Here is a 21,289-nt window from a genome sequence, read left to right as displayed (position 1 = left end):
CCCAGCATCGAGGAAGCCTCTTGGCTGTTCACGCTCCAGGAGTAAAAGTGAGACTTAAGTCTTACAATATTTTTTAAAATTCAGAAACAGGTCTTGCTAAGTTGCCCAGGTTGGCCTCAAACTTGCAGTGCTCTTCCTCAGCTTCCCGAGTAGGTGGGCACCATGCCCAACTCAGTTTTTTTTGTATTGGGGATCGAACTCAGGTCCTTGCTTTTGTGAGGCAGGCACCGGAACAACTGAGCTAAATCCCCAGCCCTCAGTTTTTATTCTTATAGATATAATAGACCCTCATTGTAGAAGACTTGGTAAAAAGGAAGTGTAAGGAAGCAAAAGTTGTGCCAGGTGTGGTGGTGCACGCCTGTAATACAGTACTCAGAAGGCTGAGGCAGGAAGATCGATGTGAGTTCAAGGCCATCCTGGGCTACACAGTGAGTTCAAGGCCATTCTGAATTACACAAGATCTTGTCGAAAAAAATGAAAAGTCACTTACTAATTTTCTGTATCTCTGAGCAAACTGGTGTCAACACTGTGATCTAGCTCCTTCCAGCCATCTTTCTGCGCATGTATTTTGTATGTAACAGACACCATTGTGCAAGATTGCATGTAATAGTGTCACCCTTGGTATCACCCTTGGTGTTATCCTTGTCCTCATTTCAGGGCTGCTTCACTGCTAGACTTTTTCTTTTTGAGATAAGATTTCATGAACTTGCCCAGGCTGACCTCAAATTTGTGATCCTCCTGCCTCAACCTCCTGAGTGCTGGAATTCCAGGCATGCAGCACCACACCCAGGTCATTCCTGGATACTGACCAGCCCTCATGTGCATTCCATGGCTGTAGCAAACATCATTTCACAGGAAACAGCACTGTTCTTTCTAGAAGCCTACTCGTTACAGATAAGCCCAATACCTGCCCTGAGCCTGGAGCTCAGAGAAGGTACTGCACCCATTTTGAAGAGAAGCGAGATACTTTGGCTATGGGGTCAGAAGCCATGGGTATCTGGAGGGCTTGTGTGACTTCAGATCTCTGTTGGGCTGGCAGCTTGGGGCCTGTGTCCCTTCCTCCACGCACAGAAGACAGCTGGGGAAGATGGAGACAGGCTTCAAGCCTGCACTGGAGCCGTCCAAGTCACTGGTTCAGGGATGAAGCTCTTGCTGATGAGGTATCTGGACAACAGTACTCTCCACTCGACACCATTCTCACTCCTCTGAGGAGCCCTCAGGATTCACAGCAGCTGCTTTAAGTAAGAAGAGCTGCACTGCCCATCAGTAGGATCCAAGAGCCCAGGGCCAGGCACTTGTGTTCAGATTCCCACACACCCGGCTGTGACAAGCCTGGCAGGACTCTCTCTTCACTGCTGTGGACTGAGGGCTTTCCCACGTGTCCCAGTATTCTGTGCACAGTGCAGGTGCTGACTCATTAAGCCTCACCACAATTGTGTATCTTCTATCACGATTCCCTCTGCACAGATGCAGACCAAGGCACATGAGAGTTCACAATAGGCGACAACTACATGGCAAGGCCCCCGTTTGAACCCAGGTGACCGGGCTTTTAGCCTCATTTCCTTCTATGTGCTCTGCTACCTCAACATCAGCACCTCTGCTGAACAGGTGTTATTTACACCTGCCAAAGGTATTGTTAGACTTAAGGAATAAAAATCCGGAAATTGCTTTGTTTCTTATTTATTTCATTTTTTGACACAGGATCTTGCTATGTAGTGCAGCCTGGCCTAGAGATTACTATGTAGCCCAGGCTGGCCTCGAACATGGTGATTCTCCTGCCTCAGCCTTCTGAGAACTGGGATAATAGGCATTTGCCACCATACCTGGCTCCTCCATGTCTTTATAGGAGCCCTGGAGCCTGGTCCAGATCCCTGCCTTACCTGACTCCTCATCTGCTGTGCCCGACCGGAGCCCAAGTCCCTTGCACTAGCGGGGTCCCTTTCTCTCACAGAAAGTGCTCCCCAGATATTTCCAGGCCAGGGACACCATTCCTGAAGGACCAGTGTTCCTACTACTTATGGCTTCCATGCAGCTGTCAGCTTCACAGGCACTTGTGCCTCTAGGCTGTGCTGAGGGCCTGGCACTGGATCCTCACTTCACTGGACACTATGAGCAAATTCTCATCAGGGGGACATCATGGTCATTCATGGGTGTTAATGGGCATTTGACCCTTACTATGTTTAACTTCTCCTACTTCTAACTCTGGGCTTGCCAGTTCAACTGTAGGCTCTTTCACAAGGTAGGGAGCATGTTTTAAATTTCTCTGTATACCACATCCCTAGTGGAGTATCAAGCTCCTAAGGAATCTAAGAAGGCATTCTTTTTTTTTTAATTGTTGTTATGGATTATATCTAGATGTACCTCCAAAGCTGCATGTTGTTATAGGTGAGGCTTTTCAGAGGTGGCTCGATCTAGAGTGTGTGATGCTGGGATCAAGGGTGTGTGATTACTAAATTAGTCTACTGATTGGTTTGGCATAGTTCCGGATAGGATTAAGGTTACCCCACTCTTGGGGTAGTAGCCTGGATAAACTATAAGGGACAGAGAGGTCATTGCTTGCTTGCTGATTGCTGCCTTCTGCCCACCATGAACTGCTTCTCCTCTGTGACACCCCTCTGCCATATCACCCTGCTGTGGAGCCAGCCTATTATGAACTGAAACCTCTACAGACTGTAAGCTAAATAAACCTTTCCTCCTTTAACTTTGGCCATCAGGTGTTTTGTCTCAGCAATGAGAAAAAAGTAAGTAAGATAACATGTCCTTAACATTAGCTACTTACACAATCCAGTCCACAGCCAGGATCAGAGAGAGGTCATGGGTGGGCAGGCCAATGGCCTCCAGGATAATGGCGATGGTGAGGACCCCTCCAGCTGGCACACCTGCTGCTCCAACACTGGATGCTGTGGCAGTCACTCTGGGGATAGCAGAGAAGGCTCAGTCATTACCGTGGAGCAAGGAGGGGCATAAAGAAATACAGAACATGGCAGCCATGCCTAAGAAACTGAAAAATCATACCACTACAGATTCTGGGAGCTGAAGAGATGACCCACTCTGCAAGGAAGGTCAGCTCTCCAAATCCTCAGGTTCTGCATTCATGGATTCTACCAGCCATAGTCAAAACCGTGTCTTTGCTAACCATGTACACACATTTTTCTTATCATGACTCCCTAAACAATATAGTATATATCAGATGCTACATAGTACTTACATTGTATTATGTATTGCAAGTAATCTAGAGATGATTTAAAGTGAATGTGAGTAGGTTATACGAAAGTACTACAACATTTTTTGTGAGGGATTTGAGTATCCTGGACTTGGCATTTGTTGGGGAAGTTGGTGATCCTAGAATCAATGCCTCAGGATGTGGAGGGATGACTGCAATGAATCCACACTGTCCTTACTTTACAAATGAGACACCAAGTTATGGGGATCTTGGTTTTTCAAAGGTAATAATAAAAAAAAAAACCAATCCTCAAGTTTTATGCCAGCTCCAAAGACGACAGAGAGATTAATGTGCTCACAGAATCGTGAAAATCTGTCCTGCATTCAGCTCCACATTGTTGAGTTGGGCAATGAACACCGCAGCCACACACTGGAAGATGGCGGCCCCATCCATGTTCACGGTGGCCCCAATGGGAAGAATAAACCTGCTGATCCTCTTGTCTACACCATTGTTTTCTTCAATGCACTTCATCATGGAAGGAAGTGTTGCTGAGCTAGAAATGGAAAAAATACAGCAACCAACCATGAGAAGGGCTGCTCCCAGCCGGGCTACTCCATGACTCATGTTAGACCCCAGAACAGAGCAATTAGCACCATCTGAGTTTCTGTCTCTCTTCCCTTGAACTAAGAGGGAAAACCAGAACTGTTTGAAGTGTCTAACATAATACAAGGCTTGCTGACTCTCGAAGTATTTAAAAATATGACTTCTTGGTTTTCCTTGTTATATTATTTGCTTGGATTCACCTGTTCTAACTTTCTCAAGAAGCACAGATTGCCTCAGAGCAAAATATTGCCAAGAGGACAAAGAACTGGCTCTGCATCTCCCACAGGGTTCACTGGGTTTCATGCGAATAAGGCTCAGAGCAGCTGAGCGCACCTTGAGCTCACTCACCTGGAGCAGGTGGCAAATGCTGTCGCAAATGGCGTGAGAAGGCCCAGGAGGAATCTGAATGGGTTTTTTCGTGTGAAAACAAAATAAATAAGTGGCAGAACAATTACTCCATGAATAACATGGCCCAATACAGAAGCAAAGATATATTTCCCAAGGCTGGTCACCAGCATGATGATGTCCTTCTCTTCCACGATCTTGCTTCCAATTAGGAACATGATCCCCACAGGTACATACCTAAAGCAGAAACACGGACCTGTCAGGAAGGTGGGCTGGAGGGGCTGGGGGTGCTAGGCCTTTCCAACAGAGGGTAGGGATTTTCAACCAGCCTGTCTCCATCTCTCTCTAGGCTAATCCTGAACACAGAAAAAGATGGAGGTAGACTATCTCCATTTTACAGGTTGTGAGACTAAGTGAAATGAAGGTGACTTCTATGAGTAATGCAGTCAGAACCAGAATGAGATTTCTTTCCCTTGGCTACATATGTTCTCAACAGATGGGTGCCACTGACTTCGCAGGCTCCCAGAAGAAAGGCCAGGAAGGCAAGATCAAAGTCCCCGAGATTGTTTGTGAGCTTTGACTTTTGGTTTTGCTCGGGCTTGTCCTGAGAACTCAGAAACACAGAGGACTAACACTGACTTCACAGAATTGCTGAGATACAAATTAAAATCTGGGACTTTTGTGAAGTTTACATTCCTTGCGGTTTGGAAAACATGATCCCGTGGGAAGAAGTCGTTGACAATGACCCTCTGGGAACATGCTCAGAACATGAAAGTTTTTTTTAAAGGCAGAAGGGGAAGGAATGAATCATGAGAGCTACCAAAGAACAAAAATCAGTTCTTTTGAATGTAATATCAATTCATGAAGAATTTTATAACGATTGACCTTGTAAATTTTAAGTACATCAGTAATAACATCACATAATTCAAATTTCAAAGGGTACCGAAGTGGATAGTGTAAAGTTTCTCATGTCTGTCCCTCCAGCATCCAGTGCAGAGAGCCAGTGCCACTGTTTGAGTTTTCTTTCAAGCACTATTTTAAACTATGTTATTAATTTTAAATCCCATAATAATACACAAGTACATATTCCTTTCAAAAAGTTAAAACATTATAGATTAGACCCAAATCTGGACCCTTGTCAGATAACTACTCTTGCTTCCTATGTATTCAGATAGGAATGTATTTAAGTCTTATGTTTATTTTGCATCCGACATCATGATTTTGAGATCTTTTTAGGTCAATACTTAAAAATCTACCTCATTCTTTTTCTTCTTTTTATGAAGTACTAGGGATTGAAGCCAGGGACACCCTACCACTCAGCTACACGCCCCCAGGCATTTTTATTTTTGAGAGACAGGGCTTTGCTAAGTTGCCCAGGTTGGCTTTGAACTTGTGATCCTTCTGCCTTAGCCTGAGAAGCTAGGATTGTAGTTGTGCGCCATTATACATCTGGCCATTTTTTATTGTGGTGAAATACACATAAGGTTCACCATTTTAAACATTTATTTTTTACGAGTAAGGAATATTTATTGAAAGAGAGACAGCTGTTGCTAGAGAGGAGCCACCTGGAAAGTGGGTTGGCCCCATTTTAACCATTTTAAGGGTATAGTGCAGTGGCCTTTAATAAATTGCCTCTGTTGTGTAACCATCTACCTGCAGAACCTTTCCATCATCCCAAAGTGAAACTCAGAATGCACGAAACAGTGACACTTCCCCATCTCCCCTCCCCTTGGCTCCTGCTAACCACTGTTCTACTTTCAGTCTCTATGAATTTGAATCTCTGGGTACATAAAAGTAGAATGATACATCATTTGTCCTTTTGTGATTGGTTTATTTCAGCTAGCATAAATGTCCTCAAGTTTCACCCATGTGGTAGTATGTGTCAGAATTTCCTTTTTAAGGCTGAATACTATTCCATTTTACAAGTATGCCACAATTTATTAGTCATTCATCAATTGAGGTGATGAACACTGGGGTTATTTCCACCATTACCTCACTATTTAAAAATATTTCTACAGAATGAATATACCATCAGTTATTTTGCCATTGTCTTCCTGGTGAACATTTAAATTGTTCTTAGGTTTTCATCAGTACAAATACCACTGTACACATGCTCTTTGGGTCCCCATGCCTGTCTTCTTTAGGTAGGGACACCAAGAAGTGATTCTACCCCTTGGTATCTTAGTGGTATAGTACTGCCAAATTGTTCTCTGTAGTTTGACCCAGCATGATCTGCTTCACTGAAATACCTACTTATGTAGGTATCAACCTGAAGGAACCATTAAACTGGTTTCCAGATTGAAAACAAATTGTCCTGAACTGGGAATATTATTTTTAGACTCAAGATATAAGCCAAGAAAGAACATGGCTTTGAATGAAAATACTTTCTCCTTTCAGAAAATACTAGTTTTCTCCCCAGAACAACAATCATATGATGTGTCATTACTTGCAGTGACGGAGTCAAGCTCTGGAATTTTCAGCCTGAACAAGAAAAACACCACTGAGAGGGCTCAGATTTGGCCTGTTACTCAGTTTCAAACTTCTCCTGAAACTCTAGCTGTTCCCCAAGGCCATCAAGGTGAGAAAAGTTCTAGGTTCTCAAGGGTTGATGATGAGGAAATACTTTGTGTGTGAAAACATAAGCTAATTCTTACCAGCTAATTGGTAGAAGCTAAAAGCCATAGAGTTCAGGCTTTCCTTTGCAACAGCAGGAAAAGCTTCTGAGGTATGAGTAGTGGAGCTGGTATGATTTCTGGGGGATTGTTTTGAAGGAGCTAGTCAAATTTTTACTTTTTCATCAGGAATCAATCTAGTGGTATTTACTAAACAATCCTCCTTTCATTGCTATTATACAAATAAACATTCATACATTAAAAGCTTAGCAAAAAAAGAGATCATTCCAAGTTTACAAACCCTCAAGGTGAAGATGGGCTTATTCTCCACATTGTGAAATGCTATACTGTGGGGTCTCTGTGTTTTTTTGGTGCCGATAATCAACCTGAGGTCCTAATACATACGAGGAAATGCTTTACCATTGGGCTACACTGTCAACTTGTGAGGGGTCTCTCTGAAGTCAGAAGATGAATGAGTCTTCCTTTATGCAGTAGACAGTAAATGGATGGAATTCATTGCTGCACACGATGGTAAGGGCACTGCATATGACATGGGTACTGACTGAAATAGGCTGATGTTGGGAACCCATAAACAGATGACAGAGATAGAACAACCAATGGGTCAGTTTGTGCACCAAGGCCATGACTAACAACTATGGTGCACAGCTAATTACCAGAGGTTCTGGACAGGAGAAGGCTTCTCCCCTTCCTTCACCCCTGTACCATGCCTAACCTGTGGTACAGCAACCACATACAAAGCACTGGGTCAAGGAGTCCAAGAGGACAACTTAGAATGGCAAAGTCAGGTCCTTCTCATAATGTCAGAAAAAAGAGAGGAGGCAGTGGAGTGACACTCACCACATAATCCAGGACACCAGCACCATTGTCACCTCGTTGAAGGAATTGAAGAAACGGATGAGCTCTTCTCCTTCAGAGCCCAGTTTTTTTAGGGCCACTCCTAAGACTAGGGCAAAAAGGACCAATCCTAAAATGTTCATCCCTTCGATCTCAGTACCAATGGGAATCTGCAGGACCAGAGGACAGAGAAGAGTCAAGGATCACAACAGATGAATAAGAATTTACTTATCATCCTCATCTGCCCAAACACTGCATCAAGAATAAGAAAAGACTCATTTTCTTTTTTGGGGTGGTGGGTACCGGGGATCAAACTCAGAACCTTGTGCTTGTGAGGCAGGTGGTGGAACCACTGAGCTAAATCCCTGGCCCAAGTCTCATTTTCTTTAATCTTTAGTGATTTTATGAACAAAAGAGTAGAAAACTTAAGGGGAGATGGTGTGGAGGATACAGAAAGTCAACAGGTGAAAGTTTCACCTAGTTCACTCTGGATGCTGTTTAAAAATGGGGAGAAGCTCACAGGTCAGCAGCATCCCCTGTGAGCAAATAGTGAAGGCCACATCTATCAAAACTTGTAGATAATTAGCGTTCTAAGATTCACGCTTCACTGTCAGTTTTGATAATTTGAATTAGCGTCAGAAGACCATCACATCAGAGAACTAGTAGTGGGGATAATAAATTCTACCTGATCAGGTTGGCCTAGGCTCAAATGCTATGTCAGAGTGGAGGGCTTGGGCTGTGTAGATGGGCACACAGAGCTGAGCCACCTACTTAGCCCTAGCTGACAGCCACCACCCAGTGAGCCAAGCTGTAGAAACCAGGGATTAGCAGAGAGGCCCAGCTGGACCTCCACACACTCTCTGACCCTTTAAAATCAGTGATTACTGATTACATCAATGTGTATGGATGGGGTGACGGTGGTAGTGGCTGCTATGATTGTGGTGTCTTACTGGGAAGTAATCCTAGGATGCGAAGAATGCAAATGTGCTGAAAGGTTCAGGCAATGAAGTACAGGCCCTGCTACACTGAAGGTTTTCTGAACATCCCACTAGACATTAATATGGGGAAAATCTTGTTATAATAATCTTAACTTGGGCTAACTCCATTTTACAAATAAATAGATGTTTTTCCTACAGTTTTAATATGTACTGGACTTTTCAGTAATATCCAGTTGATACAAACTCAAGGAAAATTCCATTTTGTTCTCAGCTTTACCATTTGTCATTTTAGGAAATTGTGTCGCCAAAAGCCAAAGTGCTAATATCCAAGAAACAAGTATAACACATGTCAATCTGTAGTTGTAGCTGTGGTAAAATCAGGATGATTTTATATGCAGATAAAAATATTTATTTAGCATTTATTTCAAAATGTGTAAATAAGGAAAAATGTAACAACAATATTTAGTTGAATTCTGTTTCACTGCATCTATCTATCTATCTATCTGTCTATCTATGAATGACAGGGTCTCACTTTGATACTGGCTGGAGCTCCTTGACTGAAGCAATCCTCCTGCCTCTGCATCCCATGTAGCTGGGACTATATCATCATGGCCAGCTCAAGTCTCAGTGCTTTCAAATCCAAATTTACTCATTCCAAGCAGATGCAAATATCTGAAAACTTCATTATGTCTTCTAGTATAATTGTACATTTACAAGGTAAAATAAGGATTATTTTGGCATAAATTATTTTTATTTCTCCCTTATACTACATTTATTTAAAAAATGAGCAGGGGGAGGTTGAGTTACTTTCTAATTATATTTCACGATACTATAGGGGTATTGGAAAATATTTTACAGATCCTCTGAGGATTCCAATGCAGGCACTTAGCCACATCAGTAAGTAACCTAAGAAGCAAGCCCAATTTTTAGGCGTTAATAGTCCACTCAAATACTAAAGTTCCACCTGGCTGAGAACAAGACACATCATAAATGTCCCTTAAGAAATATTAGCTTTATGAAGATTTTTCACAAGATATCTTCTAGAGACTTACCTTTTCCCTGGTCACGTTTCCAAAGCTGGTGGTGTTGCTCACATAATAAACAGTAGCGTACTGTGATGGAAAAGAAGAGAATCTGCTGTTAGTGCTCAGGATTAGACCCACCCAGAGGGAGGGCATGGCCGGCCTCTGGCAACTTCCGGCAATACTCCCAGAGAGTTCTGGGCATGCTTCACTTGGCTGGCCTGACAGGGAGCTCTGAGAACTGTATAAAAGTTACATTAAGACCAAGGCAGCACATCCTTCAAGTAGCCTCAGGGTTATTTAGGGACCCAGAGAAACAGAGATTCCTTGGGCAATGGTTTGGAGATATGCTCAATTTCCCGCTAACAGTTTGATTATTTCCAATAGTTGATCTATTTCATGTTACTTGAAGAAATCTGGCACTGATTCCATAATGCCAAAGTTCACTTTGCCATGTGCTGTTTCATTTTCATTCATTTATTCATGTCCCACTTTGTTCCAGAAGTTATTTGAGCATGACTGCCCGGAGCATCTGTTTCTCATCTGGCATGAGCCTTCACTCTTCAAAGCCAGGAATGTGAGGCAAGATGGCATCTGCTGGTGCAGTTATCCAGCAGACTCACTCATCCGAAGTGAGATTTCGCTCTTGCACTGTTCAATAGTTTGCTTGACTTCACATGCCCTGCATAGTGCCCACAGGTACTGCTTGTGGCAGCCTGCACTACAGAGTGGGATTTATTAGAGCCCAGTCCTTCCTCACCCCTCCTTAGGGCACCTGCTTCCAGAACTGTCGAGACGAGTTCGTTGGGAGGCACAGACCTGGGCCTGCTTTGTGCCTGTCTCTCTCGTGAGCTCGGCCTTTGTTGAGCTTCACTCATCATCATCTCTGCTTCAGAGAGGCAGAGACGTTCAGCTCTAGGTAGAGACTGTGGGTCATTTTTGTTTCCTTCCTTTTTTTTTTGTTCGTATTTTTAGTTTTTGTAATGAGTACACACACGTGGCCCTTATAATAAACTAAAAAGTAGGAATGTATTTTTTAAAAATTTTACAATATTTGACATCCCTAAAATGTGATTTGAGGCTATTTCCTAAGTACCTAAGTGATAAAAGACTTTGAAATTAGTGGGACATTTAAAAGTTTTTTTGCCTGCCTCACAAGCGCAAGGTCCTGAGTCTGATCCCAAGTGCAAAAAATAAAATTAAAAAGAGGTTTTTCGGCTTATTCTTTTTTTTTTTTAATTCCAGGCGCCTATCAATGAAAGCTTAGGACGTTATCCAATTTTGTTAACCACATGGTTGGTCCCTCCATAATCTACTTACTTAACTCAATAGCAGTGATTTATACTTCTCCACCATCAAAGTTTCATGTATCTGGCAAAGTTATCAAAACTTACCGTACGGAATGCTGCAACCACAAGATTTGAGGGAAACAGGTTTCTGTTGGGAAAGAAAGGATTTTGTCAGTATTCTTAAAATTCATTGTTAAAGGGTCTGCTTTGGGATATCCATTCCTAATAGTCTAATGCATGTTCTCTCTCCTTCCATACCCAGATATAGATACTGTAGTCCTTTGCTTGACCTAATCACCCCAACTGGCCTCAGCTACTCACCACCCCCCAGTAGTACTTCTGCATGCACCACATTTCCTCCCAGTATTAAGAATGGAATCCAGGGTCTGTGTATGCCAGGCAAGTGCTCTGCACCTGAGCTACAGCCCCAGACCAGGTGGACACCGCCCTCTGTCTCATGATGTTCCTTGAGCTTCAGGCTTAACTGTGTCCAATCCAACCTTGATGGTTTCCTTTCACCTCTCTTCAGGTTAAGCCCCCAGTGCTTTGCAATGGCAAGTGGACCTGTCTGCTAGCAAAATCCCAGGGATCCTTCTGTTGCTGCAGTAAGAGCCACTTCTAGAATTGAGGGAAGAGTATACAGGGTTAAGTGCCAGGTCCCAGACATCTGTCCTGAAAAGCGCAATAAGATCCCACACAAAGAATTGTCTCAAGGCCTTTATGGTTTCCAATGACCTACACAATGAATCTATACATAAAAACCTTACTTATAACTAAGTGAGCCTGGACTAACTCCAAAACAAGGTTTTTTCCCCTTGCACAATATGAATATGCACTGAATTCTCCAGGAATGCACTAAATTATTGGATGATGATTACTGTTGTTCAAAATTTTTCCAAGAATTGCTTATCTTCCTGGAAAATCACATTGCTAATGGCAAGTTGTAGGATTTGAGTCCTTAACTTCACACTTCAGTATTAAGTATCAGTCTGCATTTACAGACACTCATTAGTTGTAATTCTAAATTCAGGGGCAAACATCCAACCCCTTTCTTTAAGAGTATATACTTACTGAAAAGTTGTTTGTGTTATAATTGTTTTCTTTGTATCTCTTGGATTAGTTAAATTATATTTTGAAATACTTCCTGAAAGTAAATTTTATTTTGTGATTCATTTAGAATGAGGGATATAAAGTATTGTCATAAAAGAAAGGCAACAAAATCAATTAAGTCCAAAATCTATTCACAATTTTTTTTCTTTTTTCTGTGGTACTAGGGAATGAACTCAAGGCTTCCACACTGAGCTACATCCTCAGCCCCTTTTTATTTTTGAAAGAGAATCTCATTAAACTGCCCAAACTGGGCCTGAACTTGTGATCCTCCTGCCTCAACCTCCAGAGTTCTGGGATTACAAGTGTGCACCACCATGCTCAGGTCACACAAACAGTTCTTATTGAGGGCTTCCTTTGTGTTAGGTTCTGTGTGGGATGCTGGTCTTGATATAAAAGAAATTATATTCCAGATAATAGACCATTTGTTCTATCCACTTTCTACAAGAAGAGAAAGTCTAAAACAAATGACTTAGGATCATCTTTCATAACTTGTGCCACACTATCTGCTGGTTCTTCTGTGGTTGGGTTGTTTACCAGCACAGGAACCTGGAGGCAACTATGTGTTTGCACTCTGAAACTTTGAGTTTCAGAGGTGGGCAGGTACAACACAGTAGCCTCAGACCTGAGATGACTTCTTGATCTTCACACTTTTGCCCAATCTACCCTCCTTGACTGTGAGTGGGGCCTATGACTTACTTTTTTTTTTGTACAGGGGCTAGAACATGGGATCTTGAGCTTGCAAGGCAGGAGTGGTGCCACTGAGCTAAATTCCCAGCCCTGCTTCTAACCCACAGAATGCAGACAAGGGGACAGGATATCCCTTCCATGATCTCTTACATACAACTATAGCTTCCATCTTGCTAGCTGAATTTTCTAATTGTCTCCTGGGCCTACACACTTTGATGAAGCAGCAGCTATGCTCCAAAAACCCACACAACAAGAAACTAGGTACCAAGGCTCCCTGTCCAGTCCTCAAAGAACTGAATTCTGCCAACAACCACATGATCCCAGAAGCAAATCCTTCTCTAGTCAAGCCTTTGGATGAGACCCCAGTTCTGGCCAACACCTTAGTTTCAGCTCTGTAAGAGACTCTGAAGCAAATGCCAAGATTCCTGATCTCTGGAATAAGTTTAAGCTGCTATATTTATGATCATTTGTTATGCTGCAATAGATAACTAGTTCACCAGCCAACGAGATTAATGAGATGCAAATACACTTGATTAGAACACGCCCAGTGCCCTCACAGATGATTAGCATTTAAAGGCTGCAAATACAGCACTTCCCAAACTTACTTGCCTATGAAATCTGAATTGCTTTTAACATACTTAGAAAATGCCAGCAAATACCCATGCATATTTAATCAGAAAAAGGTGATCTCTGGGTGAATTAACTGTTGCAAAATTGTGATCAGAAATTTGATTCTTATCAAGGGTATATTTAATATACTTGCATTGGGTAGTGTTTGGTATACAGGTGAACAGCAACTTACATCTGTCTATTACTTCTGCAAAGCAACTCTCTTACCTATCTCAGTCCTGTGGGCCAGGTTTGGTATCTAATTCTTTTTGCTGGTCTAATCAGAAGCAGAAAGAGCCCTGTTTCAAAGTTTCCCTGTTCCGCTGGGGATGTAGCTCAGAGGAACAGCACCTGCCTTGCAAGCGTGAGGTCCTGAGTTCAATCCTCAGGGGCAAAAAAAAAAAAGTTTCCCTCTTCTACATCTATCACTTGACAGCCCTCAGGAGCTCCCATTGAGCCATCCAGTGTTCTGTCTCAGTAAGGATAGGGAAGTTAAGGTAACAGCCAAGGTAGAAAACCTCCACCTTTCCCAAGGGAACCATTTCTCCTACAAATACCTCCCAGCCTTCAGGCATTAACTAATTCTTCCACTGTTGTGAGCACAGCCTTTCTCACAGTCTGGAAATGGGCTCTTCCAAAGACCACAACAATACTTATTAAAATCCTCCAGGGCTGGGGATTTAGCTCAGTGGCACCATGCCTGCCTGGCAAGAGCAAGATCCTGAGTATGATCCCCGGTACTGCAAAAGAAAAAATATTTTCTCCTGTCCTGCTTGGTTTCTTTCTTCCTTATTTTGGTACCGGGGATCACACCTGGGACCTTGCATTTGCAAGACAGGTGCTGGAGCCACTGCGCTAAATCCCCAGCCCTGTTTGGTTTCTTTATCATGAGAGATAACCTGATAACATTTCATCCAGAATGGCCTCTAATTCAGAACTTGCTTTCAGGCCATCCATGAGATCCAATGGAAACAGAGGGGTATAGATCACATGGAATTCCTGCCAAAAACATCAGGTTCCTAATAAGAAAACAATGTATTTTTGGCAGTTCCTGATAAAGTTAAACATATCTTTACCATACGACCCAGCAATTTACCCAAGGGAAATGAAAATACATATCTGCAAAAAGGACTGGTATGAATAATGGCATTATTAAGACCCCCAAACCCCAAATGTCCATGATAGATGGAGAAACAGATGGTGATATATACATACAGTGGAACCAACTACTGATAAGCACACAAGAAACTACTGATACAAACAACAACATGGATATAGTACAATGCTAAGCTAAAGAAGCCAAAGACAAGGACATAATGAATGATTCCAAGGATAGGAAACTCAAGAAAATCTAATTGATGGCAATAAAAAGCCCATGAGTTGTGCCAAGGCCAGAGGTGGAGAATGGAGATGGCTCAGATTTTCAGGTGATGGCAACGTTTGGTGCATCAGGTGTGTTGATGGTTCTGTGAATTATCCATTTCTCAAAACTCACTGAACTGTATACCTAAGTACCTTTTACTATATATAAAACATACCTCAAAATAGCTTAAAAAGTATTTAAGAATACAGTGAGAACTGCAAAGGAAATTCTACAACCAAAAACTATATGCATTCAATGGGATATCTGTGTTCTCCTTCGATGACAGCAGTTCTGAGAGAGCAGTCCCCAGCAAGGGCAGCGAGCTGAAGCTAGGCACTCAGAGCATATTCCTTTCACTGGTTGTCACAGACCAGCAGTCCCCGCCAGCTTCCATAGGGCAGGAGCCAAAGCTGCAGGAGAGGCGTGTAGTGTTTCTGTGGCTCTCGCAGCCTCTCTTCTGGAGCTTTCAACACAGATACAGTGGTGAACTCCAGCCTTTCCTGTCTCCTGTGCTCTGGGATCAGCTGCTTACATATTCAAAAGTGTCCCCCAGACACTTTTCCCAACTGTTCACGTTCACACAGTAATGTCACAGGCTTTCAAAATAAGGAACACCGAGCAGAATGGACTCTAGGGTGGTCCCTCCTCAGTACATAGAGGCCCCATGGACTGAGGATGATCCATCTCCCAATGCTCCATCTAGACCAGCACTGCCCTACAGGACTGTATATTTCTGCTGTCCCCTGGCAGCCATGAGGCCACTGAGCACTTGACTATACACTTCCATAGCCACTTGTGGCTTGTGTCCAATCCACTGGACAGCACAGATGAGCAGTTCTGAGGTCCAGAGCCTGGAAGTGAGGACCAAGTGGTTTTCTTACACGTGATGTTGCTTTGCTCCTTTTCCCTGGGCATTAGGGGTTGCGGTTTCTAACCCACAGCTCTTTGTCTTATTCAGATTCACAAGTTTTTCCTTTCTGTTGTTTGACCTGAGAGATTTACATGAATCACACAGTTCCACATATGTGCTAGACCAATGTTTCTCAAATACGAATAGGCCACAAAATCAATTTATTAGAATTGGGTTGTTTTCTTCCTTTCAATTTTGAGACAGGGTCTTGCTAAGTTGCCCAGGCTAGGCTCAAACTTGTAAGTCTCCTGCCTCAGCTTCCCATAGTGCTGGGATTACAGGCTTTTACCATCTCACCTGACTTTTATAAAAAATGAAATACATTAGGGCTGGGGATTTAGTGCCTGCTTCACAAGCACAAGGACCCAAGTTTGATCCCCAGTACCAAAAAAAAGAAGAAATACATTAGACAGAATGGAAAATATTAGCATGCATCACATGTGAAACATTATTTGGTGGATCTCGTCTTTAATTGGTGTACATGGAGTAGAGTACAAGAAGGTGGATGCTGTAATGTAAAAGGTAATTCTCACTCTGGGTCAAAGCAAAAAACGTGAAAATGCCAAGATCATTCTAATAAATCCAGAGATCAAAGACAGACCAAAATGGGACAGAATGGCTGGACAAGCCTCTCTACTGCTGTAAGAATTTTTAGATATATTATTTTAAACAAACAGAAATCTAACAGGTGTGAGGCAAGGCTGAACTGGCAAACACAAGATGGCTGTTGGGTTACTGTGCAGATTCCCGTGGCTCAACATGAAAAACTTTAAAAACATCCCTTTATTATACATCTGGTGCTATTTGTTCTTCTGATCATATTATCACAGGTGGTAGCCATTTCCCGGCTCTATATAAGAAGAATGTAAAACAGTTTACTTTTGCTTAGGTACATAAAAAGGTGTAGCAAAAGTTCCAGAAGTTATTTCCTTTTTCAAGTTCAAAAATGCTTTTCTCCAGAGACTTCAAAGACTCTAGAACAGGATATGGCATGATATATATACCTGATAAATATTTACGAGCATTAGTGTTTATTGTTTTGGGGCCACTTAACAGGGATGTCCCCCTTCAGATCCTGGTGCCCCACAATGCTGGAACCCAAGGAGGGTCTGAGCACTGTGGGCTCAAGACGACGACGACAATGACGATGATGATGATGATGATGGTGGTGGTGATCTGCATACGTGTGTGTGTGTGTGTGTGTGTGTGTGTGTGTGTGTGTGTGTGTGTACCATCTCTTTAGGGCCTACATTTAATTTTAGATTACAGCCAAAAACACTAGAGTTGGACCATGGAGGAACTTTTGGGAGAACAAGACTAAGAACTGTCCCTGTTTTTTGTATCAAATAGCCTTCATCTGTCCCTGAGAGGCCGGGACATGATAGAATGTCAGCAAGGCATTCATGCCTTAATTTGCATAATCCTCAATGCAGTTCTAGGTAGTAGGTATTATTATCAACCTCATTTCACAGATGAGGAAACTGAGGCACAGAAAGGCTAACTGACTTGGTGTATAGCTAGCAAGTGGTAGAGCTGGGATTTAAACCTAGGTAGCTGACTTTAGTGCTGCTGTGCATATGCTCTTATCGTTGTACTCAGTTATTCTTTGCGGTGGTACAATCTGTTGTTTTTTTCCTCTTCAGTGCCCAGTTAGGGTGAGAAATCTCTGTTAATTAGATTCCTGCTAGGTGTGCTAAGACTCTTACCTTGCCTATAGGAAACAGAGCAGCAAAGTTAAAGTAAAGCTACCGTGGTCGAGATTTCAAAGAAATGATTCACACTTCATTTCTTTGACTGTGCCATAGCTAGTTAATACTGGATCCCAGTCTCCAATGGATTTCTCTGCACTTATGCAGCAAACGTGTTTTCTGAGGCTTTAGAGACATCACCCACACCAGCACCAATTAGTCCATCCCATGTCTCTGTGAAGGGAAAGGCCCAAGCATTGCCTGCTATGGAGAAAATGAGCATAAGGGGAGAAAAACCTAGAAAACCATACAACAGATAAAATCCCAAAGGTGCTTACACCATGAATCTGTTAGCAGCCAGCTCCATGACAAGAAGCAGCCCAGAGCCATTCTGGCAGCCAGGGCAGGCAGAAGCCCTGGGCTAGGTGCTGTTCCTACCTGACACCTTTGTGGTTAAGCCTCTAGTTCTTCATTTGAAAACTACAAACTTTAGTGCCCAAAGGAATGCATGTTAGAAGCCAATTGTCTCAATCCCTTCAAATTATAGCTGAAATAAAACAGACCACAAGCATGTCAGGGAGGGGCAAAAGAAAATGGAAGGTCAGTGAGGATATATGAGGATTTTTGCCCCATTTCATATGGGAAGGCTCTTCTGTGTTTAGTTTTCTCCATTTTCTAGATTTTCCATAGTGTCATTCTATTAGTCCACAACATAGTCATTATTCACTGCTCCTCCAAATGCCAGTTGGTTTCTAAAACATTCCAAGCCTACATTAGCTTCAAGCCATCTTGAGCTCCCCTAACCAGTCCTTTCTTCTCAATTTTCCTCATTTATCTCAGGCTACAGAAAGAACATCCCCATTCGCCCATGTGAACTGGGAAAACCCAATCTATTACATTGCTCCATTTATATAAAGAGCAAGCATTTACCCGGCTAGCCCTGTTCTAAGAGCTTCACAGGCATACTTAACGCTAAAAAAAGTCCTATGAGGTAGGTATTACCATGATTTCCACTACAAAGATGGAAGCATTATGAATACGTCCCACACCGATAACCTTCATTTGCTGGGGATCAAGAAGTCCTACAACGGTTGGTTTCCACAGAACCTGTTCTATCTCTTTGATGCCTAAACCATTTCAATGTGGATAGGAAGTCAGACGCCAATCAGCAAGGTCACACACAGTTCTGAAAGTCCTGCTCTGTTCCAGGTTCCTGAGCACAGAGCTCTGGGGGCTCAGGAGGACACTGATTCTCCCACCTGCTACCTACTCTGTGCCATTGTTCCTCAGTGGTTCCTCACCCAACTCCTCATTCTACATTGTTATCTTGCACCCATTGTGCTTGGAAAGCAAATCACGTTCTGAATTAAAACAAAACCACACACAATGAACACCTACAACCTTTATCTCTGTCTGACCTGCAGTTCTGTCTTTAAAAGATAAACTAGAAATCATGGCGGAGAAAGCCTGTGGGAAGCCCGGGACACTCCACAACAAGGACATAGACTTGCGCACAAGTCCTTGGTGACAACTTTGTCAACTCATCAGAGACATTCCCCATTCTTCCAGGTGTTACCAGGCAAAAGGGCCTGCAGGATAATGAGCAAGGTGCGGATTAACTCATATAATCTTCAAAAAAAATCAGCCCATCCACACCCTGTTTTCATTCATATGCCCACAGGCCAAAGAATATGCCCAGAGTTACATGTACTTGTCATCCATGAGGTTTTGAAGGAAGCAATTTTTAAAAATTGACCCAAAGAAGTCCCAGACCAGGAAACATTTTCAGGTGGCTCAGGTCTCAGTTTCATCTCCCAGCTGCTCAGCATGCAACCCAACCTGAGCAGGTACACACACGCTTTTCTTTAAACAAGGGGATCCGCCTCAACTGCTGGTTGAGGGAAAGAGACACCTTCCCAGGCCCAATTGTAGCTTCCTTGGGCCCTCTTTTGGCCTAAAGCAAACATTTCTGAGATAGTGACACTAGACCAGGAACGAGACATTGTTACTATAACATGCTGACTTGGGAAAAGAGAAAGTAGGAGAAATAGCCCTGAATCGTAAGGCAGGAGACCTAGTCCTCTTAATCCTTCGTTTGCTAAACTGCTTCATGAACTTGAGCAAATCATTTAATCTCTGTCTGTTTCCTCAGCTGTAAAGCAGGATCATGCAACCTGTCTGCTTTTACCCATGAGCTACTGGAAGCAGATGAAATTTTACCTAGCCTAACAAGCTATGACACTGCCTCCGGTAGCTCTCTCATGTAGGTGTGGCAGAGCTGAACCATACACTCCCTTCCAAGGAAGGAAGGAAGGAAGGAAGGAAAAGAAAAGAAAAGAAAAAAGAAAGGAAAGAAAAGAAGTCTTGAATCCCATATTTACCTTTTCTCCTGTATGAGCTGACTGATGCCTGAAGGTAAGAAGGCAAAGGTGCTTTTGACCTTAGTCGATTTCTATTTCAGTATCCACTTAAAAGCCCTTAAAATTTAAAAATCTTTAAATACTAAATATTGGCCGGGGATTTAGCTCAGCGGTTCGGTAGCCTGCCTTGCAAGTGCAAAGACCCGAGTTCAATCCCCGGTACCAAAAAAAAAAGACTAAAGTTCCTATATGCTACCCTTACTGCCCTTTTGGGAAGAACTTTTGGTCTTTCTCATGAGGGTTTTTGTTTTTTTTTAAAAAAATACAGATGTTCTGTATTTTTGCTGTTACTTTAGATAAACACTCTCTTAAGTGGCAGACGGTCATCACATTTTCCAAATGGAAACAGCAGAAAGGCAAGTCACTTTGCCCAGATTTGCTGCTTTTCAGACTCAGTAACGAGTTTTGGCTCAATAACTCAAGAGAGCATACCTTGAAGGCTCAAAATCCAGAATTAGCAGAAACTTGGAGGGGGAGCCAGCTGGACTCCTCACTCAGTTGAACCTGGTTAGATCAGTAAATGCCTGCAGGCTGCTGTTTCCTCAGCTGTGAACTTTGGATTAACAAGAAGCCAAAAGAGGAGAGGCTTTGGAAACTACACTATATCATCTCACTGGATAAAATGTGTAAGTGGAAACCAAGTGATGGTCTCTATCTAGAACTTACACCTTCCCACAAAGAAAGTTACAATACCTGCAGTAATTGGTCCCAGGTCCCCAGGAGAGGCTGTTAGTGGGCAAAGAGCCCGCATAACTAATTCTACTTCTGGCCCTATCATCCTTAAGTCTACCAACAACTCTTCAGAAATTTGCCAGCTTCCTTCACAGCCCAAAGGCTGAAATCATGCAAAATTTTATCAATCCTTCCAGGAGTTTTTGGGTACTGTGGGGAGAAAATGGGGTGAAGATATCAGAGTCGTGGTGGACAGTCTTTTTTTTTTTTTTTTTTTTTAACGATGAGGGCAGCCTGAGAGTACAGAGAAAAGCACAGGTAGGGCACTTTTCCTTAACACACATCTACCTAACGTTAAGACAGGTACTGTTAAAGGGCGTGTCGCTGCTCTCAGAGAATGGGGAGCTCCAATGTTTGCAAACGTGATCTGCATGCAAAGACTCCAGACGTTATTTTGATATTAAAAATGTTAAAGGCCACCAGCAGCCAATTAAGTCTTAGGATATATGAGTGTATATGTATGAACCGGAGGACAACGGAGAGCTGCCCTTTTTCCACTGTGCCTTTTAAGAAGTGGATAGCATTACCTGACCAGGTCGAGGAAAGAGTCCACCGTTTCTTTGGGGATTGGCGGAGGCCCCGACTCCTTCAGCCCCAGATTGCCAGACTGCGCATCAGACCCTGGCTTGATGATGAACGCCAAGGCGACGGCGAGCGCCGAGGCACCCAGGGTAGTGAGGCCAAAGTAGGCGACGGCGATGCCACCCAGCCTCCCGAGGGAGCTGGAGTCGAGAGAAGCAGCCCCAGACACCAGGCTGCAGACCACCAGCGGCAGGATGATCATGCGCAGCATGCGGAGCAGCATCTCTCCAGGGAAAGCCAGGTAGATGACCTGCGTGCTGCTCAACTCGAGCATGCGCAGCGCCGCGCCCAGGCCCGCACCAGCCAGCACTCCAGACACGGTGAGCAGCACCAGCGCGTGGCGCCGCAGGAAACCTGCGCA

General features: G+C 43.2%; 1 protein-coding gene across 1 annotated transcript in view; it reads right to left on the bottom strand.

Moving 5' to 3' along the window:
• The window catches only part of Slc1a4 (solute carrier family 1 member 4), a 24,726-nt gene that overhangs the window by 2,994 nt on the left and 443 nt on the right, over positions 1-21,289 (bottom strand). Inside the window, 7 exon segments of the mRNA XM_033764382.1 lie at positions 2,780-2,914; positions 3,522-3,716; positions 4,115-4,348; positions 7,582-7,748; positions 9,569-9,628; positions 10,933-10,975; positions 20,874-21,289. The exon segment at positions 20,874-21,289 is cut by the window's right edge and continues 51 nt beyond it. Coding sequence (XP_033620273.1) covers positions 2,780-2,914; positions 3,522-3,716; positions 4,115-4,348; positions 7,582-7,748; positions 9,569-9,628; positions 10,933-10,975; positions 20,874-21,289 — 1,250 coding nt within the window.

Source organism: Fukomys damarensis, unplaced genomic scaffold (genome assembly GCF_012274545.1).
Source record: "Fukomys damarensis isolate Sample0158 unplaced genomic scaffold, DMR_v1.0_HiC HiC_scaffold_2, whole genome shotgun sequence".
Classification (NCBI taxonomy): Eukaryota; Metazoa; Chordata; class Mammalia; order Rodentia; family Bathyergidae; genus Fukomys; species Fukomys damarensis.
Note: the sequence above shows the minus strand (reverse complement) of the source record. Positions and strands in the feature narration are given on the sequence as shown.